Source organism: Podarcis vaucheri (genome assembly GCF_965113315.1).
Source record: "Podarcis vaucheri genome assembly, chromosome: 8".
Lineage (NCBI taxonomy): Eukaryota > Metazoa > Chordata > Lepidosauria > Squamata > Lacertidae > Podarcis > Podarcis vaucheri.
Window position 1 is genome coordinate 2,274,231 of NC_138766.1, and position 27,797 is coordinate 2,302,027.

At 48.1% G+C, this 27,797-nt stretch overlaps 1 protein-coding gene across 4 annotated transcripts in view; it reads left to right on the forward strand.

The window, feature by feature from the left end:
- The window catches only part of WBP4 (WW domain binding protein 4), a 29,949-nt gene extending 2,625 nt beyond the window's left edge, over positions 1 to 27,324 (forward strand). Inside the window, exons 2-10 of one of the 4 annotated variants that reach the window (XM_082234598.1) lie at positions 691 to 763; positions 3,322 to 3,384; positions 3,467 to 3,590; positions 4,168 to 4,329; positions 4,818 to 4,873; positions 6,900 to 6,966; positions 9,949 to 10,112; positions 11,226 to 11,431; positions 26,869 to 27,324. In XM_082234598.1, coding sequence (XP_082090724.1) covers positions 691 to 763; positions 3,322 to 3,384; positions 3,467 to 3,590; positions 4,168 to 4,329; positions 4,818 to 4,873; positions 6,900 to 6,966; positions 9,949 to 10,112; positions 11,226 to 11,431; positions 26,869 to 27,076 — 1,123 coding nt within the window. In that variant the 3' untranslated portion in view covers positions 27,077 to 27,324. Of the gene's footprint in view, positions 1 to 690; positions 909 to 3,321; positions 3,385 to 3,466; positions 3,591 to 4,167; positions 4,330 to 4,817; positions 4,874 to 6,899; positions 6,967 to 9,948; positions 10,113 to 11,225; positions 11,432 to 26,868 lie in introns of those variants that run through there. The other 3 variants (XM_082234599.1, XM_082234601.1, XM_082234600.1) reach the window with 3 other exon arrangements.
- Positions 27,325 to 27,797: the final 473 nt, after the last annotated feature.

Consider the following 27,797-nt stretch of genomic DNA (forward strand, 5'->3'; position numbering starts at 1 on the left):
CCTCTTTTCCTCCTCTGTTCTTTGCTCAATCACTCCATTTCCCACTCCTTGAATCTTCCTTTCAAAACAACTATGCCTGTTTTGAGAAAACTTCACAGATTTAGGAACTGGAGCGCAATCATTTGATGTCTTTGCTGTTTCTCCATACTCCAAGCCCTTCTCATTTGCACAGCCCTGGTTTCTCTCCCTGACTATTACCATTCTTGATTAATAACAGTAAAATGCTCAAATTTTAGTTTATGTGACCGCTGCCAATGCTGACTTCCCAGTGATAATGAAAGCAGCTACATTGTAATGGAATGTCTATCCTTTTTCCATTAACTTCATTATGTACCGTGGCTCGCTTTAAAGCAGCAAAGTGGACAGGAGCCGCCCGCTTTGCTGTTTTCAATAGTTTAGTACAACGTTTGAGTCAGAATTTTTTTTTCTTGTTTTCCTGCTCTAAAAACTAGGTACGTCTTATGGCGCAAAAATATGGCACTTAGTATGTTCTAAGAGCCTTCATTGTTCTTCACTGAGATTCTCTGAAGCACTCCTGTGTTTCAGAGAACAAAGAAATGGTTGGTATCGCACATTAGGAAAAGTAGATTTTTGGCATTGGAACAAATAACTCAGTGAGAAGGTTGGGATTCAGTTTGAGTTGCTTACTCTTGCAAAATGGCTTTTAATTTCCACATTTTTCTTTTCTAGGGCCGATTACTGGAAATCTCAGCCCAAGAAATTCTGTGATTATTGCAAGTGCTGGATAGCGGACAACAAGCCTGTATGATGATCTACCTTCTGTACTCTTAAGTGAAACTGAAGTACAAAAAATGAATTATATATTAATTTTCAACAGGTCAATCTAGACTTGGAAGTTTGTATTATGAGGAGTGGTCCCCTGAGTGCTGAGTCTGAGCGAACCCCAGGTATATCTGAGATCCAGATATACTGCTTCCTTAGAGGTTGTGCAACAGCTGCTGATACTGCCCTGATCTTTATTGGGACCAGGTGTCATGAGTGCTCCCATAGCTGCAAAAGTATTTCTCTTCAGGGATTGTTCCTGAATGAGAACCACCCACATGCGTAGGAGGCATGGGACCACCCCCACCCCCCGTTCTGTTCACTCAGTCCCTGACCTTCCCAGGTTAAATGTGGAAGGTGTGAAAGGGGCTAGAAGCCTCTACATGATGGGGGAACCTGCTTTATCAGGGGGCTGGATCATGCAGAGCCTTCCACTCACATTTAAGTGAGCACAGGTAAAAACTCCTCAGACGTCCCCTGCTCATTACAGAAAGGTTGGCGACTGATTGGGTCAGCTGCGTATGCAGGGGACAATTTTGTCCCCATGCTTCCTACCTGTGTTCCCGAGCAGGGTTAATATTGATGGTAGTTGCATGTCATGTGAGCTGTGAAGTCTCAAGATCTCAGGTTGGTGGAGAGCACTCCTTGCAATATTTCTGTTTGTTACTACAATATTGATGAATTCTCTTTGATCATTCTTCTTATAAGTCCCTACACCCTTATTTTAACAAAGCAAATTCCTAGCTTTCGCGGCTTTAAAGATATACTTGAAAAAATGTGGACAATGGCTGGTGAAATCTTACAAGCAAGAATATAACTCTGCAAAATTTTGAACAGTCTGCTTACCTATTTCCATGGCTGACACAATCAGAATAAATTATGCAAATAAACCAATGCATACAAACTTAATTTTCATGGTATGTTTTGACTGACTTTGTGCAAAATCTAGATTACTTTGGCAGTTCTTTGTGGCACAAAGTATAAACTTACGGCAATAACAAAATCTTGTAAGCAAAAAGTGTCAGCTGCGTTCCTGTATGGCCTTCTGTCCCACCCCTTCAAAACATCATTGTAATCCCATTCTGGCAAGTTGTTCTTAAGCAACTTCTTGCATTTCTGTCTCAACAAAGGAAGACCAGCCTCCTTCTCTCCCTTAGCATGACTTTCTCCAAACCTATTCCTGTTACCTAAATTAGAAGCTTCAGTTTCTTCTTCTGCTACCCCTGCTTTTCCTGTGGCTAAACCCCACATCCCATTCCAAAGCTTACAAAGAACTGTGTGAACAAAGAAAAACATTTTAACTTGGTAAGATGTTCAGCTGCATCATTCTGGCAAGTGGTGAGAACTTTACCACACTTCAGCTGGTTGGAAATAAAATAAGTAGCAAAGCAATCCTAGGAGGAGAGGGTGCAGGGATTTTTTATTCATTCCCTTTGCTGTGCTCCAGAATTGGGCCCCTTGGAAGATGTGTGCCTACAGTGCCAGAAACACCCTCTTCTGAGACTTTCTGCTGACTGCTGGCAGTGAGAGCCCCCCCCCCCCCATGAAGCCCCTTTCTATTGGTAGAGGCTGGCAGAGAAAAGCCTGCACACCATTCCAATAGTGCCCCTTGCAGGTCATCAACATTGGGGAAGTCAGTAGTGTTGGCACTAAATTGCCAGTTGGTAAAATATGTACTGACCAATGTGACTATATTGTATTTCACAAGCACTACTGTCCTGTGTGCTCCATCTGTTCCCTTAGAGATTATGTGGGGTGGCAACAGTGCTTCAGGCTGGTATTCTTCATTGCTGCTGTTACTAAGTATTATAAGCCTGAAATATATTTAAAATAAATTAACATTTCAGGAATCCTTGTGATTGAAAGAAAAGGAAACTTGTTTTCATCCTTCCTATTGTGTGTTTCTTTTATATTTATCTTTGTAGCCTGAACTTCTGAGCATTTCACTGAGGCAAGCCTGTATTAGTATGTAGTATTATTATTTTGAGATTTCAATTGACTGTAGTGATCTTATTTATTTAAGATATTTTATCCAGCTTCTGTTAACAAATAATTTAAACAAGAAAATGATAAAAATAGCAGATTGGAACAGAAGCAGAATAAAAAACAAGGCATAGTAGCATAAAACTTCCTGAGCACTGCCACAAAATCCAGCTAAAATGCCTGAGAGGGAAAAGAAAAGGTGTCTGGAACTTAAAAGCAAAGGTCCCAAGCAAGGCTTCCTGGCAGGTGCATTCTGTGAGCGGCATGCTGCCACTGCAGCAGCCTCCCCCCCCCCCCCAGTTCCTATCTGTCCTGTTAGGGCAAGCAGGCAACACATAGAGCTGTGCCTTTGATGAACTCTTGAACAGGTTCATATAGAGCACAGTGGTCACTAAGGTACCCCAGCCCCATGTCATTAAACTTCTGGTTGGAACTCTAGGTTACTGGTAGGTTTGCTTCCTTTTGTTTTAATATGTCACCTGTGTTCAGTCTCATTTGTGCTCCTGCCAGTTCACATTTCTGTGTATTTTAATTCTGTCTCATTTCCTTTTAAAGAGTATTGACTTTCATGAACGAGGAAAAAACCATAAGGAAAATGTGGCTAAAAAGATTAGTGAGGTAATACAATATATTAAACCTTGTTTAAACTAATCACATTATATTAAATTCCATTGGAACTCATTATTTTTTTCAATTGCAGATTAAAAAGAAAAGTTTGGAAAAGGCAAAAGAAGAAGAAAAAATGTCAAAGGAATTTGCAGCCATGGAGGAAGCTGCAATGAAGGCTTATCAGGAGGATTTGAAAAGAATTGGTGCTACGACAGGTAGGGTCTGACGCTGCCAAAGAGATGAACAAGCTCCTGCTTAATATGTTCTGTCACTCACTTTTCCCATAGCTGTAGTTGCTTCCTCTTTCCCTCCTTAAAAAAACAGCAGATATAAATCCCAGCAATTCATTTCTACATCATGTCCAGGTGAGCTTCTCTTGTTATAATCCAAATCAGAGAAGGTTACGCTCGGCCAGCTTCTGTTCAGTGAATTATCCGATAGAGGAGTCAGCAAGATGGATTCCCACTCCCTGTCACTCAAGCCCCTCTCCTTCATAGAATCATAGAATCATAGAGTTGGAAGAGACCACAAGGGCCATCGAGTCCAACCCCCTGCCAAGCAGGAAACACCAACTGAACCTTTCGGCTCAGCAGGGAAGGGGAGCTGGCTTAACAAGTGTGTGAGTGATCTATATCCAGTCTCTTTAATCCAGGGGGATGATAGCGGGTGTAGCTCTCCCAAACCCCCAAAATATATCCTTGGTCTTCGCTCATGAAGGGAGCATCCACAGCAACCCAGAAGTCCCTGGAAGTTTTGATGTTTGTTTTTTAAAACTGGAACTTGATGTTTCAGAATCTTTAGGTCAGAGCTCAGCACCAAAAAAGCATGAGGAAAAGAAAGAAAAGAGAAAGAGAGAGAGAGAGACCACAGAAACATCATCAGATGAAACAAAGGAATGGGTGCGAGGATTTTCTCCAGAAGGCTATATGTATTACTACAACACTATATCAGGAGGTAAACCTGTAACAAGGAATGTGGATTTAAGCATCCACATATCTTGCAACGGCTCCTTTCCAATTACCTCACCACCCGCTTGTACCTATGACATCAGAACAAAATAACCTGCTCTCACCACGCATGGAAGTTCCTTGGCTAAAAAACCCACATTTGCTGCAGACTTCTTCCTTTCTGAAGCTTTTCTCCAGTCTGCCGTCTTCAGTCCTTCAGGAGCTGTCAGTGTGACCACGTGGAGCCACCCTCCTGAGATTGGCATCACTGCCGCTTACCGGGATGGGGGTGAGGCCCAGCAAGGTGGAGGCTGCGTGGACACATTGGCAGAGCCAGCTCAGTGCTCCCCACGGAGCTCCCATCACTGTGGCCATTACCCAAGCTATCATTACTTCCCATACAGATTTACTTTATGTGTCACCACCGTTTTTTCAATGTACAGACAACTGAAACCTAATATCTCTTCTTTTATTATTATCATCCCCACCCTTAAGAATCGCAGTGGGAGAAACCTGAAGAATTTCAGGACAACCTTCAAGAACTCCAAAAGGTAAATGAAAGTTGTAAAAGCAAATCCTGCTTTTGTTTTATTGTTATGCAGGTTATCTGAGCTTGAACTGGTCATTAGAATTACCAGTAGCTAAGTCCCACACCAAAGGGGAAACACCAGCTGAAGCGATGTGTCCCTTATTGGATCTACTCCTTTGGCAAATGCTGCACACCATAGACTGAGTCTTGGCATGACTCACATTTTCAGAACGCTTCCTGCTAAAGTTAAGTTTTAAGTATGCAAAGTTAGATTTTATTTTTATTTTTTACTTTTGTTGTTTAGTCGTATCCGACTCTTCATGACCACATGGACCAGAGCACGCCAGGCACTCCTGTCTTCCACTGCCTCCCGCAGTTTGGTCAAACTCATGCTGGTAGCTTCGAGAACACTGTCCAACCATCTCATCCTCAGTCGTCCCCTTCTCCTTGTGCCCCCAATCTTTCCCACATCAGGGTCTTTTCCAGGGAGTCTTCTCTTCTCATGAGGTGGCCAAAGTACTGGAGCCTCAGCTTCAGGATCTGTCCTTCCAGTGAGCACCCAGGCTTAAGAATGGATAGGTTTGATCTTCTTGCAGTCCATGGGGCTCTCAAGAATCTCCTCCAGCACCATAATTCAAAAGCATCAATTTTTCGGCAATCAGCCTTCTTTATGGTCCTGTTCTCATTTTTTACTAGAGGTCAAAATACAATTTGTAGAGGAAAGATGTGGCAATATCTTAAAATTAACCAAGCAAGCGAGGTTATACTTACACAAGAAACTCTATGGGCTTGGGGTCCTGGCACAAGATAGTTGCATTTTAAATCAACAGGAAGGATTGATATTATACATACAAAATATGTACACATGTTTTGGGTAGCATCTAGCATTATATGAGTGTACGAGAAGAGTCCCTTTTCTCTTATTCCCTTGTAGTCCGCATTACATGTCATCCTGTGCCTTTAATCAAGTTCCAGCTATTAAGTGCAAATCAATAGAACTATTCACATGAATTAATCCATTTTCTTTCATAGTAGTCTATAACCAGCAATTTGTCATATCATCAAGTTTAATTTTCCATCTCTCCTGTGCTTATGTGTAGTCTACTTCCCCACTCCTGTAATGTCTCAGATTTTTAATTGCTATTTACCGTATTTTTTGCACCATAACACTCACTTTTTTTCTCCTAGAAAGTAAGGGGAAATGTCTGTGCATGTTATGGAGGAAATGCCTACGGGTGGCATGCCTACGGATTTTCCTCCTCTAAAAACTACGTGCGTGTTATGGTCGGGTGCGTGTTATAGAGCGAAAAATACGGTAATTGGAGAACTGACTGCACTCAAGTGTAGAGCAAAAATTGGTTTAGCTACAATTATCATGTTGCATGGGTATTTAGGAACAAGTATGTAATGTGTCTTAGGGTGTGTGAGGACAGGATCCAGGAGCAAGTCTTTGACATGTTTCTCTGGTATCTTTTCCCAGGACTCAACTCCCGCCATATATAATTGGTGGGGAGGAAAATCAGATTTTCTAAGTGATACTCCTTATACCTACCATTGTTCAATTTCTTTTTTTGATGCAGTTTCCAAGGTGTTATACAACATCATTCATTTTGCTTAGTTCTCAGGTGACCATTATTATTTATACAGTACAATCAAGAATTATAAAGAAAAAGAACAGATCCATGTCCTAAGAATATTGCTTTCTAAAAGCTGACAGTTTGGGGAGACGAGGGTGTGGGGAAATGGGGTTTCCAAGGTAACAGAGGACTTGTTTCACTTGTGAATGGAAACAAAAAAGTTTATTAAGTCAAAGGCTTCAAAGAAAAGATGCAAAGATGTATTTCAGGTAACTTGGCTATCTAAGAGCCATTCTGTCTCTGTCCAAATTTTGTTAGAGTGTATGGAATGTCCCCCAGATGATTTTAATGAGTTAGATATAATTGCAATATTTTCATAAGTGGAGCCTGACCTTCCTTGCCTATATCCATATGGTACATCAGTGAGACTTGGATTAATCTTTTACTAGGTGGTTTATTTTTCTCTGTTAGACAGCACAGTGGATGGAAGGAACAAGTGAAGATGGTCGCACCTATTACTACAACACAGAAACAGGAGGTAAGGAAGATAAAAAAGAGATAAAACATAGGAAGGTGCCTTATCCAGAGTTAGACCATTGGTCCACCTAGCTCAGTGTTGCCTACACAGACCGGCAGCAGCTTTCCCAGATTTTTTATATAGGTCTTTCCCAAAATTCCTTGGAAATGCTGGGATTGAACTTGGGTTTCTGCCCATGCAGAGTTTTGCCAGTGTGAGACAGCCCTACACTTCTGTGAAGTCAGTAGCACAAATGGAGAACTAAATCCCAGAGGGTGGGGAGTGGGGTGGAGTTGTTACCCTGATAAGGCCCTCAGGTCCTTTCTGTAGGAACTTGTGGGCCATAGAGAAGCTGCAGCACCGTTCATAAGGTGAAACGGACTGAGTCTGCCCTCTTAATGTCATAACTATTTGAGCCAATCATGTCTGAAGTACAGTGGATGATGAACTAGGTACAGTGTACCTTGAGTTCCAAACGCCTCAGGTTACAAACGCTTCAGGTTAAAAACTCCACTAACCTGGAAGAGTTACCTCGAGTTGAGAACTTTGCCCCAGGATGAGAATGGAAATTGTGTACCGGCGGCGCGGAGGCAGCAAGATGCCCCATTAGCAAAAGCATGCTTCTAGTTAAGAACAGTTTCAGGCTAAGAACGGACCTCCGGAACAAATTAAGTTCGTAACTAGAGGTACCACTGTAGTTCTTCTCAGTACTGGCACACCAATTGTGGAAAGCTCTCCCCAGTGAGGTTTGCCAGGTTGCCTACTTAGAATCATAGAATCATAGAGTTGGAAGAGACCACAAGGGCCATCGAGTCCAACCCCCTGCCAAGCAGGAAACACCATCAGAGCACTCCTGACATATGGTTGTCAAGCCTCTGCTTAAAGACCTCCAAAGTAGGAGACTCCACCACACTCCTTGGCAGCAAATTCCACCGTCGAACAGCTCTTACTGTCAGGAAGTTCTTCCTAATGTTTAGGTGGAATCTTCTTTCTTGTAGTTTGGCTCCATTGCTCCGTGTCCGCTTCTCTGGAGCAGCAGAAAACAACCTTTCTCCCTCCTCTATGTGACATCCTTTTATATATTTGAACATGGCTATCATATCACCCCTTAACCTCCTCTTCTCCAGGCTAAACATGCCCAGCTCCCTTAGCCGTTCCTCATAAGGCATCGTTTCCAGGCCTTTGACCATTTTGGTTGCCCTCCTCTGGACACGTTCCAGTTTGTCAGTGTCCTTCTTGAATTGTGGTGCCCAGAACTGGACACAGTACTCCAGGTGTGGTCTGACCAGAGCAGAATACAGTGGCACTATTACTTCCCTTGATCTAGATGCTATACTCCTATTGATGCAGCCCAGAATTGCATTGGCTTTTTTAGCTGCCGCGTCACACTGTTGGCTCATGTCAAGTTTGTGGTCAACCAAGACTCCTAGATCCTTTTCACATGTACTGCTCTCAAGCCAGGTGTCACCCATCTTGTATTTGTGCCTTTCATTTTTTTTGCCCAAGTGCAATACTTTACATTTCTCCCTGTTAAAATTCATCTTGTTTATTTTTGCCCAGTTCTCTAATCTGTCAAGGTCATTTTGAAGTGTGATCCTGTCCTCTGGGGTGTTAGCCACCCCTCCCAGTTTGGTGTCATCTGCAAATTTGATCAGGATGCCCTTGAGTCCATCATCCAAGTCGTTGATAAAGATGTTGAATAAGACCGGGCCCAAGACAGAACCCTGTGGCACCCCACTAGTCACTCTTCTCCAGGATGAAGAGGAACCATTGATGAGCACCCTTTGGGTTCGGTCAGTCAGCCAGTTACAAATCCACTGAGTGGTAGCATAGTCAAGACCGCATTTTACCAGCTTCTTTACAAGAATATCATGGGGCACCTTGTCAAATGACTTGCTGAAATCAAGGTAGGCTACATCCACTGCGTTCCCTTCATCTACCAGGCTTGTAATTCTGTCAAAAAACGAGATCAGGTTAGTCTGACATGACTTATTTTTCAGAAATCCATGCTGACTATTGGTGATCACAGCATTCCTTTGTAGGTGCTCACAGACTGTTTGCTTAATGATCTGCTCCAGAATCTTCCCTGGTATTGATGTCAGACTGACTGGGCGGTAATTATTTGGGTCCTCTCTTTTCCCCTTTTTGAAAATAGGGACAACATTTGCCCTCCTCCAGTCTGCCGGGACTTCGCCTGTTCTCCAGGAATTCTCAAAGATGACTGCCAGTGGTTCTGAGATCACATCTGCCAGTTCTTTTAATACTCTTGGATGCAGTTCATCTGGCCCTGGAGACTTGAATACATCTAAACTTGCCAAATATTCTTGTACTATCTCCTTAGTTATTCTGGGCTGTGTTTCCTTTGCTGAATCATTTGCTCCAAATTCTTCAGGTCGGGCATTGTTTTCTTTATCGGAGAAGACTGAGGCAAAGAAGGCATTGAGTAGTTCAGCCCTTTCTGTGTCCCCTGTTTGCATTTCACCATCTTCTCCTCTGAGCGATCCCATTGTTTCTTTGTTCTTCCTTTTGCTACGAACATACCCATAAAAGCCTTTTTTGTTGCTTTTAACCTCTCTAGCAAGCCTGAGTTCATTCTGTGCTTTAGCTTTTCTGACTTTGTGTCTACACGTGCTGGCTATTTGTTTGAATTCCTCTTTGGTGGTTTCCCTTCGTTGTCATTTTGGCACTAGGCTGGGAGTAGCTGCCAGAATTCAAAATCAGTAATTTTCAGATTTATATCTAGCTTCCTGATGACACCAAATTGCATCATCTACCTCAGACCCATATTTGTTTCTGTATGTTGAGTGTACAACTGATGCGTTGCATTAACATTGTGAAACGCAAATAACAGTTGTTTGTTTGAATGGGGTTAAGAATGGGAATTTAACATTGTGTGATGTTTTGATTTGTTAGCCACCTTGAGTTTATTTTGAAAATAGGCTGGATATAGATTCTTTTAATACAAACTATTGTTTAAAATACATTGCTGTCTGTGTTTTCCAGTATCAACCTGGGAGAAACCTGATAATTTTGTGTCTCCTTCAAAAGAGAGTCAAAAAGAAAACCATCCTGAAGACAGCCGAGAAATGGAGTCAAAGAAAGCTGAATCAGATGCAGGGAAAGCAGGCAGGAAAAGCAAACTGCAAAAGCCAAAAAGAAATCTCCGGGTAAGTCATTTTCCTAAGTCATTTTCAGAATAAACCCACATCTTTTATCAAGTCATATTAATTATTGAAGTTTGAATAAAAAGTTCATTGCCATCCAGCAGAAATGCTTGCCACTGAGGAGACCAGGCCACAGAGCCGGGGTGGGGGGCGGGGAGGGTAATGAACAGTCTCCCTGCCCATGGCAGCAGTTTCTGGCATGCCAGTTGCCAAACGTCACTATATGGACAAGGGAGATAAAAGCCCTTTGGATGAGGCAGTTATGGGGACAGGGCTCTTCTTTCAGGTGGTTTTGGGATGTGGATTGTGGTTAGAGAGGAAGCCAAAGGCAATCTTCCCCAAGGGTGAGAGACTGGTTGAAAAGAAGGGATAGGACCCCCTGTCTCTGGGTCACAGCCTTATGACAATGGGGGATGCTTAGAGGGTTTTGAGTGGGAGTAGGGCTGGAGGAAGCGGGGTATTTGGGAAATAAGGAGGAGATACCAGGGATGAAGGACCCATAAAGACATCTTGCTCACTATGTTGCACTTGGATTGCTGATTTATTTATTATAGAACTTGTTTAGGCTGCTTTTATATAAATTGTGTTGAGGTTGATGTTGTATACGTTGGTCTCACTATCAAAACACCATGCGTTGTCAGGAAATAGGTGAGTGTTTGTGTAACGAGTCAGTCTTTTCTGTTGAGTCCTATGAGGAAATTTTGAATGCATTCCTGACCACCAAATTTTGACCCCAAAGTGATGGAAAAAACCAGGAAAATCCTCTGAAACCTTGCAAAATGAAAACAGGGAAGGAAAACATGCTCTCTAGTTTGTCAGATATCCCCGCCCCCACCCACATGGTTTCTGGCAAAATAGCTGTCACAGACCAGCAAAACACAAAAAGTAAGCCTTGTTGAAGGCTGCTTGTTCAGTTACAGCACTACATGCAGGTCCGGCTGTTTGGATATATGAATCTGTGGTGTGTAACGCACAGTTTGGGTGTTAATTCCTCATGTTTGGATAAGTGAATTTCTGTATAACCATTGTTTGGTGTGTGTGGACTCTCTCTTGGTTAAAGGAAGTTGTTGGTGTTGTATTGCTCAGTAGTTTGCTGTTGGCTTTTTTTGCTTTTAGAGGAAAACAGAAAGTGATGACGAAGTAGAGGAAAAGCCTCACAGACGCAAAAAGATCACCCCTTATGGGGAATGGCAAGAAGTGAAGCAGGAAACCAGTGATATAGAGGATGTACCAGCCGTTCGGCAGGAAACCTCTCAGGCAGCATCTCGAAGAGTCAAACCTTACGGGGAATGGGAAGAAATCACAGAAGATAAAGATCCATAGTAAGTCCCAGATGCAGCGTGGAGACCATTGATTGTATACCATTTCTTGGGAGAGTGTTAAATTCCTCTGAATTCCTGTTATTGTGATCTGAACTTCAAACCAGTTTCTGACAATGTTTTGATAACGTGTAACAGAGACTTGGTTGGATGAAGCAGATGTGCCTGTTCTTGCCGCTGCTTGCCTACCAGGTTTCTCTTAACACACAACAACCCAGGACATATGGGTGGGGTGCAGTTATTAGCCTGCACCAGGCATCCTACTGGGAAGACCCAGTTTTCTGAGTGCATGTTGTGGAAGTTGGGCAATAGGGGGCAGTACAGGATTCCTTTTGGTGTACCGACCTCCCCGCTACACCAAGGATTCGCTGCCTGAGCTGCTTCAGGTCATGGCAGATGTTCTCCTGGAGACACCTACTTTGATTGTCCTAGGGGATTTTAACGTCCATGCCAAAACAACCTTACAAGAAAGCATGGCCTCCATGGGGCTGTCCCTGAATAAGTTTGGCCCAACCCATAGTCACGGACATGCCTTAGACCTGGTATTCACGGACATGCCTTAGACCCTGGTTAGCACAACACCAATTACATGCTCTCTTAAACAATCCAGCAGTAAAATCAGTAGCAACTAGGCCCCTGACAACCTTCGAAAACCTCCTCCTAACAACAAAGGGACACGGTAAAGTGATGGTATCCGCAATGTGCAAAATGCTACTCCAAAATCCCACGAACCCCCTGGACACAATAAAAAAACAATGGGAGGATGACATAGGCTATGAGATTAACCCCACTCAATGGCCCAGAATGTGGTCTAAACAACCCTTTAAATCCATATCAACGAAAAGGAAAGAACTTACTCTGAAACTCACCTACAGGTGGTACCTAACACCAAGAAAACTAGCGCTAATATGCCCAGGAACCTCACCAAAATGCTGGAGAGGGTGCACCTCCACAGGCACATACCTCCACATGTGGTGGGAGTGCCCCAAAACCCAACTATTCCGGACAACAGCCGTACGAGAAATATGTAAAATAACTAAGCAAGTATTAGAAATCACCCCAGAACTGGCCCTACTAAACATCTTCCAAGACAACAATGCCCACTTACACCACAAATAACTCATAACCCACCTACTTTCAGCAACCAGAAACATCATAACCAGATACTGGAGAGACCTGTCAGGAGTAAGCATGGACCAATGGCACCAAATAGTATGGGAAACAGCCTTACTAGAAAAATTTACCAATAAACTGAAACTGACACAGGGACAAATAGAAGAAGATGCCTTCACCCCGGTATGGCTCCCCTTTATCACATACACAGCCCAACAAGATGACGACAAAAATCCACCAACAGAGTACAAATCAATATGGCTAACCTGATCCAAAACACCCACCCACCCCACTCACACACGAAAACAAAGATCACCACAGCCAATCACAAACAAACAACCATGCCCTACATCAACCCCAGCCTCTCTCGCCACCAAAGGAACAGAAGTGAATAGCAGAGAACCTGCACAAGCGATGCTGACACAAAACCCCACATATATTAAGTAAAATAGAAACATTGGCACCCCACCCCACTCCCACTCACCTTTCCCCCCTCCACCTCTTTCCCCCTTTTCTTCCTAATGTCTCAACAAATGAAACTGATCTGTAAAAAAATGTTACTTGGGGGAAAAAGAGAGACATTGCACATACTTTTGTAAACCAAGAAAATCTTTAAGAAAAATACATTTAAAAATAAATTTACATTTAATAAAAATACATTTAAAAACTTATTTGTACATAACTCCTTATAGCATTTCTACTAAAGCCAAATAGTTTCATTCCAACATTTTTTCTAATACTCATTAATTTTACAATATTTCTCTAAATGAATTTTTAAACTTTCTTCCAATCTTCATCCACCGTCTCTTCCCCCTGGTCTCGGGTTCTGTCAGTCCTTTCTATCCATTCCATATAGTCCATCAACCTGGTGACCTTCTGTCCGAGGCTCTTAACTCTCTTCCATGTCCCTTCTGCAGATCTTCTTCATATTTATACCTGCACTTTACTTTGTCTTCTGCTGATCTTGTTCTTAATTTCCTTCCTTTAGCACTGAGGAGTAGATCTCGGGGAGACTCCAACCTAACAATGTCTTTATCCCTTCTCGACAGGTCAGCCCATTCTCCATAGTCAGCACTAAAATCCAAAAGATTTTTCAAGGCATGTTTCAAAGTCCCTCCAAAGTTAAAGGCCCCCACAACTCCAGACTCCCCCTGGCGCAAAACCAGATCCCAGAAGCCAGAACAGCCCTGCATAGTGGGATCTATCCAATTTCCCATCTCCAATCCAAACGAGACTCCATCTCTCCAAATCTGACTTTCTCCAAGTTCGGTCATCAAAAACAACAGCTTATGTTCCTGCAAAGCCTCGGCTCTCTCCACTTGTATTACTTGAGGTTCAACAGCAACCTCCTCCTTTGTCTTCTGCACGACTTGCCCTGTCAAAGCAGATTCCTGGGTCGGTTCCTGAGTGGTTTCTATATAGGTATTCACTGTCCAAAATTATTAACTGCAACAGTCATCAAATCCATCTTCTCATGTAGCTGTTCCAATAAAGGGCTTGTCTTGCAAAAAGCAATCACTAAGGCTTCTTCTGGGCACATTCTTGTTCAAGGTCAACGTCTGGTTCTCACGATCTTTAATCTCTACAGCTGGAGAATTCCCCAGATCGACTCCAACAACAGTTTTCAAAGCTCCCTCTAGGGGAAACAATTTCTATTTGTATCCGTCCTTTTAAAAGCAGATCCAGCAACAAAATTACTTTCGTTTTTCAAATATTTTGTTCCTTTTAAATGCAAAAGGAAACATTGGAATCAATATGTTTCTCTTTTTTCACTATCTGTCAACAAACGTTTTGTTCACAGTCAATGAACTTTCCCAAAACGTCTGTCTTCCTAGCAACCCGTTCCCAGGTTCAAGGCGGTGGAAATTTATCTTTCTTTACTCTCCTGCAGGCTTGAACAATCTAAGATTTCCCCCCTCTTCTCCTGCTTCCAAGAGGGGTTTAGTAGTTTCAGCTAATGGAGATTTAGTCCTTTACAAAAATCTTTCCAGACTTTAGCTTGCAATGTCTTTGCTTCAATCTGTTTACAAAAGCGGAAGGCGGACTTCCTGTTTAGAACCTTCCCGCTTCGGTGCCAAATTAAGATATTTCATAATCCAATTTTCCGTTCTACTCACGGGTAGTTGTTTAAAGTCCAATTGTCCAAAGGAAAAAGTCAGTGCTCTCCGGCAACAGCAATGCAGCTTCACTCCGTGAAAAGAGCAGTCGATTCGAAGCACCGCGCCGCTCACCCCACATCGCTCCGGATCCCCGAAACTGGGTTTCCTCCTCCCTTTAGGGGCAACCCTTGGGATGACAACCACACCCTGTCTCCCACCCATATGGCCTCCCCCTCCCGGCAGTGCTTGTCCACCTGCCTCTTCCTTGGCCCGCTCCAAGTTCAGCCTGAGTTGCTGGTGTAAGGCCTCCATTTCCTCCACAAATTGCTCAGCTGCAGGTACACTCCATCCTTCCTCCCCCCGCCCCGGGAAGGCCCTGGGGTGACACCCGTAATTGGCCATGAACGGGCTCATTCCCGTGGACACGTGTTGAGCGTTATTGTACGCAAATTCAGCCAAAGCCAATTTCTCTACCCAATTGTTCTGTCTCTCGCTGACATAGCAGCGTAGGTACTGCTGGAGTATACCGTTTGCTCTTTCAGCTTGTCCGTTGGTTTCTGGGTGCCTCGCCATCGAGAAGCCATCGACCTATAGCAAGCTCATGAGTCTCTGCCAGAACCGGGAAGTAAATTGTTTCCCGCGATCCAAGATTACCCTCAATGGAGCTCCATGCAGTCTAAAAATGTGATCCACAAACAGCCTGGCTGTCTCCTCTGCCGTGGCTGCATGTGAGCAAGCTACGAAATGGCACATTTTAGTCAGTAGATCGACCACTACCATGACCACTGTCTTTCCCCTTGACTTGGGCAGATCTGTCATAAAATCAATGGACACCACCTCCCAGGGCTTTTCCGGTGTAGGTAAGGGTTCCAGTAGCCCCGCGGGGGCAGCCCTTTCCCCCTTTGCCCTCTGGCATCGGTCGCACCCTCGTACATATTCTTGTACGTCTTCCCTCACCTTTGGCCACCAGAACTGCCTGGTGACAAGTAGCATGGTCTTGTGCTGCCCAGAGTGCCCAGCTGTTGGGTTGTCATGGAGTTGTCTAAGTACCTTCCGCCTCAAAGTCTCCCCTGGTACATACAGCGCCCCCTTATAGTACAGTAGCCCTTCCTTTTCCTCAAACCCTCCATTGACTTCCTTTCCGTCCCTGAGTTCCCTGATTTTTGTCTGAGCAAATTCATCGTCTCTGGTGAGCTCTGCCAGTTCTCGTTTCCCAACCAGCGCTCCCCCACACACACACCGGTCCTCGGGGAACACGTGCCTGGTCTCTGGTGGCCCCTCTCCTTCCATGTACTCCAGTTTCTGGGAGAGAGCATCTGCCCTTACGTTTTCCTCTCCCGGCACGTATCGGATCTCAAAGAAAAACTTGGCAAACTCCTGGGACCATCTGATCTGTCTCTGGTTGAGCGCTCGCACAGTCCGCCAGTATTCCAAGTTCTTGTGGTCAGTTCGGACCTGGGTCTTGTGCCGCGCCCCTATCAATAGATGTCTCCATTGCCGAAATGCCGCATAGATCGCAAGCAGTTCTCGGTCATACACTGTGTAGTTTTGCTCCGACTTGCTCAGCTTCCTAGAGAAAAAGGCACACGGCCTCCAGTTCTGCTTGGCGCTGGGCTGCAAAAGGACCGCTCCAATCGCCCGGGCGGACGCGTCCATCTCCAGTCTCAAGGGCTTCTCCGGATCCACGTGCAGGAGCTGCTCTTCCAAGGCGAATGCCTTCTTCAGTTTTTCAAAGGATTGCTGCACATCCTCTGTCCACGCGAACTTCTTTTTGCTACTAAGACAATCCGTTATGGGCGCTGTCAAGTGAGCGAAGTTCTTTATGAACTTCCTGTAGAAGTTGCTGAAGTCTAGGAACCTCTGCACACCCTTTCTGTTTTGGGGGGCTTTCCATTCCAGCACTGCCTTCACCTTGCCCGGATCCATGGCTAGTCCTTTGTCTGACAACCTGTACCCCAGGAACTCGACCTCCCTGGCGTGGAATTGGCATTTTTCCAGCTTGACCTACAACTGATGCTTCTTCAATCTCTGTAGCACCTCCCTGACGTCTCTGACGTGTTGGTCTTCATTGTCCAAATAGATTAAGACGTCATCCAAAAAGGCTACGCAATTCTTGTACAGCAGGGGCCCCAACACATGGTGCATGAAGGCTTGAAAGCAGGCGGACCCCGATTGTAATCCAAATGGCATGACTCAAAAGCCCCCAGGGGGGTGAACATGGCCGTTTTCCATTCGCCCCCCTCCCTTAACCTAATCAGATTGTATGCTCCCCTGAGGTCCAGCTTGGTAAAAATCTTCCCCTGCCTCACACATGTCAAAATATCGTCAATCCTGGGCATTGGGAAAGTCACGGGTTCTGACACCAGGTTTAGGGCCCGGTAATCCACGACTAATCTGGGCTGATTAGTCTCTTTTTTGTCCGCAAAGAACACTGGACTGCCCCCCACCACCTTTGATTCCCTTATGAAACCTCTCTTCAGGTTCTTGTCAATAAACTGCCGCAATCCCTGCATCTCTTGGTCAGACATGGCATACAGCTTACCCACCGGTAACTGAGCCCCTGGAAGCAGGTTGATTTGGCAGTCAAATGGCCTGTGGGGGGGGGCAGTCTGTCTGCCTCCCTCTCGCTGAAGACCTTCTGCAAATCAGCATATTGTGGTGGCACCTCCCTCTTTTGCTCCAGGGCCACCCTGGCTACAGTCATTCTGGGTTCCTTCCCTCCCAGACAGTGTTCTAAGCAGTAAGTTGACACAAAGGTGACCGGCCGCTGATGCCATGACACCACTGGGTCATGTATTGCCAGCCAGCTCATTCCCAGTATTATTGGGGGTCCTGCCAGTGTGGCGACGTGAAAGGCAATGGTTTGCGTGTGCCTGGAGACACTCATTCGCATTGGCGGTGTCTGGTGTGTCACTTCCCCTCCCAGGAGTTCCCTGCCATCGATGGTGGTCACCTGCAAGGGAAAATCTAGTGGCAACAGGTGGAGCTGGTACTCCAGAGCGAAGTCTCTGCTGAAGAAATTACACGAGCTGCCAGAATCTAGCAGCCCCTCCACTTTGACGGGGTGCCCATTTGGGAGTTCTAGCACCACCTCTATGGCTATAGCTGCCTTGGGAGGGTCAGGCCGGGGCACTTCTATTGGTTGCTGGCCTGGCTGCGGCCCCCGCTGGTTGGCAGCCAGGCGTTGTCGTTTCCCTGCACCCGCTCTTCCTCCCCCTTCTTGTCGTGGCCTGCAGCCCCCATCATGCCTTGCCAGGCTTTTCGTTGAGGGCAGACCTTTGCAAAATGTCCTGGTCGCTGACAGAGGAAACACTTCTTGGTAGTTTTCCACTCCTTCCCCTCCCTTTTCCGACCTTCACCAGCGTTTGAAACTTCGCACGTGCTCAATCAATTTCCATTGGCTCCACCGCCTGGGAAGGCTCCCTCGACATCTCCAGAATGTGGTTGTCATGGAAACGTTCCGCCCTTATCTCCCACTTCTCCTGAGCCCGCACTTCCTGGCGTACACCGATCGCAAGCACAGTCTTTGTGAGTTCATCCATTGACCGCGGGCGGGGCACTCGGGACAATTCGTCTTTCACTTCGGGGGCCAAGCCCTCTTCAAACAACATTTGTACTGGTTCAGAGTCCAGATCCCATCCGAGCTTGTGGACTAACATCGCGAAACATGACCAGTAGTTTCTGACGGACAGGCTTCCCTGCTTGCACCCCATCAGCTCCCTCCGTGTCACGCTTTGCTCCACCTCGCTGGAGAACATTGCGTCCATTGCCTGGTAGAATTTCTTAAGATCTTTCAATGCATCATTCTGCGTCGCCATTAGGGGCCTGATCCACTCGCGCGCCCCATCTTGCAATGTCCAACAATGTAAGCCACCCTCTCCCTGTCATCCGCAAAGTCATTTTTCTGCAATTCCAAAGCGTACTGAATTTCCGTTTGGAAGGCATTGTAGTCTTGGGGCTTTCCACCAAACTTGTGTACCAGCCCCGGGACCTTCCTCCCTATCGGGGTGGCTCTGACCTGTGCATCCTGAGCCCGTCTCCTCCAGCCGCGTAGACAGGGTAGCGACATGCGCCTCCAGGTCTCGGTTCCTCTCGACCAGACCTCGCACCATGGCTTCTTGCTCTGTCCCTCCGGCCGGCTCCGTTTGGCTCATCGTGCTGCCACTCCGGTGCTGCGCACAAGCAACGTCAGGGACTGACGGATTACTGTAATGGTTCTAGGGGTTGCTCGTGTGTAAGCCGGTGCAAACACCTCGCTGGGTTGCCTGAGTGAACCTTTTCTGTCCGGACAGCCACTCTCCCGTGGCTGTCTCAATCGCTGGCAGAGTCCGTCAGTGGGCGTTTCTTAAACTTCTTCCAGCAAAGAAGCTCTTTGACGCCTAGTCTCCTCCTACTCTCTCTGCGCGAAAGCCTTCTGCGCAAGGAGGGCATAGGCAGCAGAGGACCTCTACTCTCCCCGCTGGTCCCAGGCAAGGAGTCATGGGACCGCCTCGCCGCTTCCCCCATCTGCCCCCCTTCTCCACTTGTGCTTCGCTGATTCTCTTCCCCAGAAGATGGGCTGCCTCTCCCACTCCCGGGACGCTCTCTGGAAACCCTCTGGCACTGATGGCAGTTCCCTGACATGCCCCTTGTATCATTACTGATTTAACTTCTTCATCCATAGTATGCTACTCTAACAGCTTATACATTTTGGAAGGTAACTTCATAATGTTTTCCAATAAATCCTTTTCAGACCTTGAAATTTCCTTACTAAATCCATTTTTCTTATCCATTTTAAACACATCTGTCAGGGGTTCAGGAGCAGAGGCGAGGGCAAGGGAGGAAACAGAGAGCGAGGGGGAGGAGTCCGAAGAAAAGATGAGTGATGACGACGACCCGAGATCTCCGAGTCTTTCCAGTGAATCGGAAGATTCACAGAAAGGAGCGCCAGTGGCCAGAGCTAGGGGGGAGCCTAGGGGGACACCCCAGGAAGAAGGGACCAGAGGGGATTCAGAGAGCAGCAGTTGGAAATCGGGGCCAGCGTCCCCAACAGAGCGCAGTGGAGAGGAAGGGCGCCAGGTATCGGGATCTGGCGGCTCGCCGCAGGGGGGAGGGTATGAGTCAGGAGTGGCCACACCTCCATCGGGGAGCGAAGAAATGGTCAAGTGGAAAGTGGAAGGTTGGGCGCGCGCGCCAAGTTCAAATGCACAGGAAGGCGGCGCAGTAAGCAGCCCGGAAAGGGAGCCAGGTCCTAAAGCCCGCCACAAGGAGACAGAAGGGTCCGGGGGGTCAGCGTCAGAAGAGTCCAGGAAGGAAGAGACCACGGGGGGCAGAGGGACCCAGAGAAGAACGGTCAGGCGGAAAAGGTGGAGTAAGGCTAGGGTATTAAGTTGGTGTGCAGGAGGCGGGCACTCAGACGGAGCTTCGCCGGTCTAGCTTCTAAGACGTAGGGCTGCACGCTGCAGCTTGGAAATGGAAACTAACTCAATAAAGACTTTTATAAAGTGAACGCTGGCTAGCGTGATCCTCTGTGAGCTAGGATCTGGAAGCAGCTCTGACAGTAAGCTCCGTCCCAGAAAAGTTTTGGCACCTAAAGCTTCGCAGCGAGGGGTGAAGACTGGTGCCTACTCGCAAGCTCACGAACGGCAGACGAGATGACTGCCGAACAGCAGATAGCGGATCTGCAAGACGCAGTGACACAACTGAATGCCGAGATACTCGCATCCAGGAAGAGAGAGGGGGAAGCAGCTGCCGCCTACAAGGATCTCCAGATCAGGTTGGAAATGCTTACGAAGCAAGGGCAACTGGCACCCAAACCGGAGGGGATTGGGTTGGGGAGAAGAGCAGGCGGTCTGGTATCTCACTTCGATGGGAATTTACAACAGTACCCCAATTTCAGAGCAGATGTACAGTGTGCGCTGCAACTGCTGGACAAGGACTTTAGAGATGAGCAAGAGAAGGTGGGGTTTATCCTGTCCCATTTGCATGGAGATGCTAAAGCATGGCTGCGCAATTTGTGGAGAGATAAGGATCCGGCGCTCTGAAGTGCGGATGCCTTCATTAAAGCAATGGATGCGTGCTTTTTATCAAGCATAGACGTGGATCTTGCCCGGAAAGCGATGCATGGACTGAAGCAGGGGAGGGCCAGTGTAAGGCAGTATCATGCCCGCTTTTTTGCACTGGTCAGTGCCCTGGAATGGGACAGAGATTTGGCTCTAGTCAGAGACCTTTTTTGGGAAGGCTTGAGCGGCGAGGTTAAAGACGAAATTGCGAGGGGGGAGAGACCCCGGAGCACGCAGGAGATCGTTCAGAGGGCGCTGGCGGTTGGGGTGCGTCTGGAAGAACGTCCATGGAGCAGGGACGAAGGGCGTGGAGGGCGCGAACCAGCGAGAGGGTTTTCCTTCGTTCCCAGAGAAGCAGCGTGTGTGCAATCCACACCTCCGCCAGGAGGGGGAGCGGAACCTATGGAGGTTGGAGGTGCCAGGGCTCAGTCAGCAAACAGAGCCCTAGCACCGGGAGCAGTGAAAGCGAAGCCTCCTAGAGGGAACCGGAAGTGCTACATCTGCGACAGTCCTCAGCACATGGAGAAGGAGTGTCCCCAGAGGATCCACAAGCACACTGCAGCCTCTGCAATGGTAACTGCAGCTACTCAGCACAGAGAACCACAGCAGGGAAACGACGGAGTCTGGCTGGAGACAGAGGCACTGGGGCCCAGCCAGACGAGTCAGTGAAGCAGTCCCCAGAGATTTTGCAGCCCACAGACCCCCTCCCGCCCAAACCAGTAGTGCAGCTCACCGCATCGCTCCAGCTACCCAATGGACTCACAATGGACGTGCCAATCACCATTGACTCAGGAAGCAATGCGGACTTTATAGGGCAAGACTTTGTCGATCGGCACGCTATACAGTTGCTGCCTGCCACGCTGCCCCTACAGGTCGTCACGGTGGATGGCAGGGAGCTGCTCGGGGGGGGCAGGTGGTGAAGCAAACGCCACCAATGGTGATGCGACTTGGAAATCACAGGGAAGTCATCAGTTTTAATGTCACCCAACTGTCGGACACGCCTATTGTATTGGGCATGAGTTGGCTGGACAGGCACAGTCCAACGCTGGCTTGGTACCAGCGGCAGCTGATCTTCGGCTCTTCCTATTGTGCTGAACACTGCATCCTGCCCCGGCAGGAGGGAGAGGAAGAGGAGTCACAACTGCAGCTGGGGACGCTGCAAGCAGTCCCCCACAAATACGCAGGATTTTTGGAGGTTTTCTGCGAGAAGGAGGCGGACAAGCTACCCCCCCACAGACCATATGACTGCAAGATTGACCTCCTGCCAGGGGCGGCGCTGCCAAAAGGGAAGCTGTATTCCATGTCTGAAGACGAACTACAAGAACTCAAGGAGTTCATAGATCATAATTTGGAGCGCGGTTTCATCCGAGAGTCCAAGGCAGTGGGGGGCAGTCCTGTATTCTTTGTGAAGAAGAAAGACACGCCCCAAAAAAGGCTCGTAGTGGACTATCGGACCTTAAACGCGATGACCGAGCCATCGGATTTCCCCATGCCCAGGATCGACGACCTCCTCGCGACGGTGCGCAAAGGACGCGTGTTCACCAAGTTGGACCTGCGAGGGGCGTACAACCTCATTCGCATGCGGGAAGGCGATGAGTGGAAGACAGCCATGTTCACGCCCCTGGGCACCTACGAATACAGAGTTATGCCGTTTGGACTGCAAAATGGCTCCCACTGTTTTCAAGCTTTCATGCATCACGTGTTAGCGGGGCTCCTCTACAAGAAGTGTGTCTGCTTCCTGGATGACATCTTGATATTTTCTGAATCGCAGCAGGCCCACGACAGAGATGTCAAGGAAGTGCTGAGCAGACTACAGCAGCATAGGCTGTACGCCAAGCTGGAAAAGTGCCAGTTCGACGTGTCGGAGGTGGATTTCCTGGGCTACAAGTTGTCAGACAAGGGGCTCGCCATGGACAGCGCCAAAGTTTGCGCTGTGTTGGATTGGAAGAGCCCGCGCAACCGGAAGGAGGTCCAGCGGTTTGTCGGCTTTGCGAACTTCTATCGCAAGTTTATCAAGGGGTTTGCAATGCAGACGGCCATCACAGACACGCTCAGCTCCAAGAAAAAGAAGTTCATCTGGACGGAGCAGTCCTTTCAGACACTCAAGCGTCTCTTCGCGTCGGAAGAGCAGCTACTACATGTCAACCCCAGCAGACCGATGAGGGTGGAGACGGACGCTTCAGACAGAGCCGTGGGAGCAGTCCTGTTGCAGCAAGACCCGCAGGGGGCTTGGAGGCCGGGAGCGTTCTACTCCAGGAAGCTCAGCAAGTCGGAGCAGAACTACACCATCTGGGACAGGGAGTTGCTTGCCATTCATGCAGCATTCAAGGCGTGGAGGCACTTCCTGATCGGCGCCAAGCACACAGTGCAGGTCTGCACGGACCACAAGAATCTGGAGCACTGGCGCACGGCGCGGTTCCTAAACCAGAGGCAGATACGTTGGGCAGAGTTCTTTGCGGACTTCGACTTCCGAATAGAGTATGTCCCAGGAGACACCAACGTCATGGCGGATGCCCTATCCCGTAAACCGCAATACCTCGAGGAGGCGGCGCCAGCGGTGGCCATGCACATCTTCGCACCGACAGCGTGGGCGTGCGCTTCGGCAACAGTTGACCTGGATGCGGTACGGCGAGCGTTGCAGGACGACTCGTTCGCGCGAGCAAAGATGGCAGAGGTGCACAGGGGCACGGCGACGACCGACGAGTTCCAGGTGCGCGATGGATTGCTCATCCGTAAAGGGGCCATCTACGTGCCGGGAGACGAACTTCGCGCCAAGGTACTGCAGCAGTTGCACGACGCGCCCACTGCCGGGCACTTTGGCACGGAGAAGACGATGGAATTAGTCGCTAGAGACTTCTGGTGGCCCAGAATGCGAGGGGAAGTCGCGGACTACGTGGCGAGGTGCGACACCTGCCAGAGGGCCAAACCAGTGCACAGACCGCCGGCGGGACTGCTGGAACCGCTGCAAACCCCGTTCGAACCATGGGAGAGAGTGGCCCTGGACTTTGTCACGGATCTACCCAGCTCGAGGGGCAAGACAGCAGTGCTAGTGGTGGTGGACTTGTTCACCAAGATGGCACATTTCATTCCGTGTGCAAAGGTGGCCACGGCAGAACAAACCGCCAAACTGTTCATAGATCACGTGTTCAAGGTTCACGGTCTGCCGCGGTCTATACTGTCTGACCGGGGGCGACAGTTCATCTCGAACTTCTGGCAGAAGCTGATGGGCTTCCTGAACGTCAAGATCAACCTGGCGTCGGCGAGACACCCGCAGACCAACGGGCAAGCGGAGCGGGTCAATGCCATCATGCAGCAGTACCTGAGATGTTATGCGAATCAACAGCCTGCAACGTGGGTGGATTACCTGCCACTCGCCGAGTTCGCCTACAACAACACGAAGCACGTGTCCACAGGGGTAACGCCGTTCTTCGCCAACAATGGAAGGCACCCCAGAACCTTCTCGGGACTGGAAAGAATGGGGGAGGGGGAGCCGCAGACAGCGGACGCGTTCGCGTCGGAGTTGCAGGAGGTCCACAATCAGCTCCGGCGGCAGCTGGAGCTAGCTAAGCACGCATACAAGGTGCAAGTGGACAAACACAGGAGAGTTGGCCAAGAGATCCAAGTGGGAGACTGGGTCTGGTTGGCAGCCCACGCAGTGCCGGCCAGATCGCTAGCAAAGAAGAAGCTAGGGCATAAGCAGCTAGGGCCCTACCAAGTCGAGGCACAGGTCAACCCGGTGGCCTTCCGGCTGACACTTCCGGAGGGATCCAGGATGCATCCGGTGTTCCACAGATCGGTGCTCACTCCCTACAAGGCACCTCACAGATTTCAGGAACCAGGAACGGCACCGAGTCCGCTCCGGGAGGGGACCGAGCAGGGGGGAGTGCCACAGGAGGAGCCCATCAACGAGGTCACAGAGATTTTGGACTCTAGATGGGGGGAAGAGGGAGTAGAATACCTTCTCGCCAGGGAGGGCACCCCGGCTAGTGCCAATTGCTGGGTGCAAGGCTACGCTTTGGAAGACCCTCTGCTCAAGGACAAATTTCATGCCCTCTTCCCACACAGGCCCATGCCAGCCGACTTTTTCGACGACTGGCTTTTCACACCGACGCTTTCAGCTAGCATGTTCCACGGGTTTGACTCGGACGTGGAACATTCACTGGGCACACGCTCCCCGGAAGAATCACCCTCGGGATCGGCCTCGGAAACCTCGTATTGGTGGGACGATCGACCAGAGGAACAGTGAAGCAGGAAGTGGCTGGAGATTCCAGGTCGAGCGACGGACCCGGGAGCGACCGAGGCAGAGACTGACTTGGACGTGTTCGGGGAGGATCTTGGGTTCGAGCACGGCGGCACAGAGATGGAAGCGGAGGTGACTGTCGTCGACGAGCGCAGGGAGGAAGAACCGGAAGTCTTCAGTTGGATGCCCGCCACAGGAAGCGAACTGTATCCGGCATTCGCCCCCATGACACTGGAGCACCCAGCACCCACACCTGAAGGAGGGGAGGGGGAGGGGGGCTTCGAGGGGGGATGGATGTCAGGGGTTCAGGAGCAGAGGCGAGGGCAAGGGAGGAAACAGAGAGCGAGGGGGAGGAGTCCGAAGAAAAGATGAGTGATGACGACGACCCGAGATCTCCGAGTCTTTCCAGTGAATCGGAAGATTCACAGAAAGGAGCGCCAGTGGCCAGAGCAAGGGGGGAGCCTAGGGGGACACCCCAGGAAGAAGGGACCAGAGGGGATTCAGAGAGCAGCAGTTGGAAATCGGGGCCAGCGTCCCCAACAGAGCGCAGTGGAGAGGAAGGGCGCCAGGTATCGGGATCTGGCGGCTCGCCGCAGGGGGGAGGGTATGAGTCAGGAGTGGCCACACCTCCATCGGGGAGCGAAGAAACGGTCAAGCGGAAAGTGGAAGGTTGGGTGCGCGCGCCAAGTTCAAATGCACAGGAAGGCGGCGCAGTAAGCAGCCCGGAAAGGGAGCCAGGTCCTAAAGCCCGCCGCAAGGAGACAGTAGGGTCCGGGGGGTCAGCGTCAGAAGAGTCCAGGAAGGAAGAGACCACGGGGGGCAGAGGGACCCAGAGAAGAACGGTCAGGCGGAAAAGGTGGAGTAAGGCTAGGGTATTAAGTTGGTGTGCAGGAGGCGGGGACTCAGACGGAGCTTCGCCGGTCTAGCTTCTAAGACGTAGGGCTGCACGCTGCAGCTTGGAAATGGAAACTGTAACTCAATAAAGACTTTTATAAAGTGAACGCTGGCTAGCGTGATCCTCTGTGAGCTAGGATCTGGAAGCAGCTCTGACAACATCGTTTAATTGGTGATATTGCAACCAGTCTGTTGTTTAGGGAAGTTTTTAATGTTTGATGTTTTATCGTGTTTTTAATATTCTGTTGAGAGCCACCCAGAGTCACTGGGAAACCCAATCAGATGGGTGGGGTATAAATAATAATCATAATAATCCACCCAGCCCTCCCATGCTGCCTGCCTGCCCAAGGGCACACCTGGGGAGTGTCCCTTGAAACCTGTCCCCAACCTTGCTTGCTCCCATAAACTTACCGTACTTTCGCCCTTTAGGATGCACCGTCCCATAAGGCGCACCTAGGTTTTTTTGGGGGGGAATAAAGGGGGGGAATTATCCCCCCCCAGGCGCATGCAGGCAACTCGCCGCGGGAGCCCGGCGCCGGGGTCCCGCGCCTTGCAGAGAGCTGTGCGAAGTCTGGGAGCGCTGAGCTCAGCACGCCCAGGCTTCAGCATGCAGGCAACTCTCCGCAAGCCGTGGGAGCCCAGCGCCAGGCTCCCGCGCTTTGTGGAGAGCTGCGCAAAGCCTGGAGAGTGAGAGGGGTCGGTGCACACCGACCCCTCTCGCTCTCCAGGCTTCAGCGAAAGCCTGCATTCGCTCCATAGAACGCACACACATTTCCCCTTCATTTTTGGAGGGGGGAAAATGCGTCCTATAGGGTGAAAAATACGGTACGTTGTCAATTTTACGTATGCAATTAACTTAACACTAGTCTGATTATATTGTTCTTTTATGTTGCCTATTTGATTCAAGGTTAAGCAGTATTTTTGCTTGATGAGTTTTTGTTGTCAGCTTTTGTGTTTGAATTCCCTACCGATGTCACGTGATTTTGGTTTGATATATTAGTGGAACTTGCATTTGTTTAATGCTTCTTTTTGTTTTGTTTTGTTTTATCTTAGTGAAAAAGTAGACTTGGAGCTTCCCAACATGGAAAGTGACTCTCTGCCAGCCCCAGTTCTGGAAGCCCCAGAGGATGCCAAAGTGATATTTAAAGAAAAAACTGTCACTTCTCTTGGAGACACAACAGAGGGAATACCAGTTTTCAAAAAGCGAAAATTTGAAAATGGAAAATCTAGAAACATACGACAGAGACTGAATGATCACTAACAGACTGACTATACTGCAGTGGGGTGTGTTTTTTCGCGGAAGAGAGAAGAGGGGGAAGAAAACAAAATATTTTAAACTATTTCTTTGACGGAAATGGTTGGAAATTAGAAGCTTTTAATTCTTCCAAGTTTATTGGGTGTAAATTGTATTATACTACTTGTTTTTGAAGTGATACTAATTTTGTTTGCTAAACAAAGGTTTTTTTTTCCTTTATGCAGTCATCTAAATATATTTTTTTACATACCTCATCATCTGAATTTGTGTTTCTTGTCTTACCATCAGTATGTGGTAATAATGAGTCGTTTTCTAAGGGAAATGGGAGTTTAGCTGCTCCATTGCTTATGTTCTATTCCTTTGGTGGGTTATCATCAGTGAATAGCAGAGGGGATCCAATTTCATGGTGGTTGCTTTCCAAAATAGTATTGTAATTTATATGGTAGTTTGTCATAATATTAAGTATTGATGAACGGTGACAGAAGAGCACCTCCCCTTTGGTTTTTAAAGTTAAACAGTGAATATCTAACTACACCTTTTAAATTTCTGGAGAGTTTTGAAATGTGATGCAGCAATTAGCATCAAACCTTTCTCTCATTTACCTTAACAGAAAGTAGTAGAATACACAACAATTTACCATTCAAAGCCTAGGTAAGATCTCAATGTGATATTTCAGCCCCATGTTATGGACAACAATCTTACCTTTTTTTTTTCTTCCAAATATTTC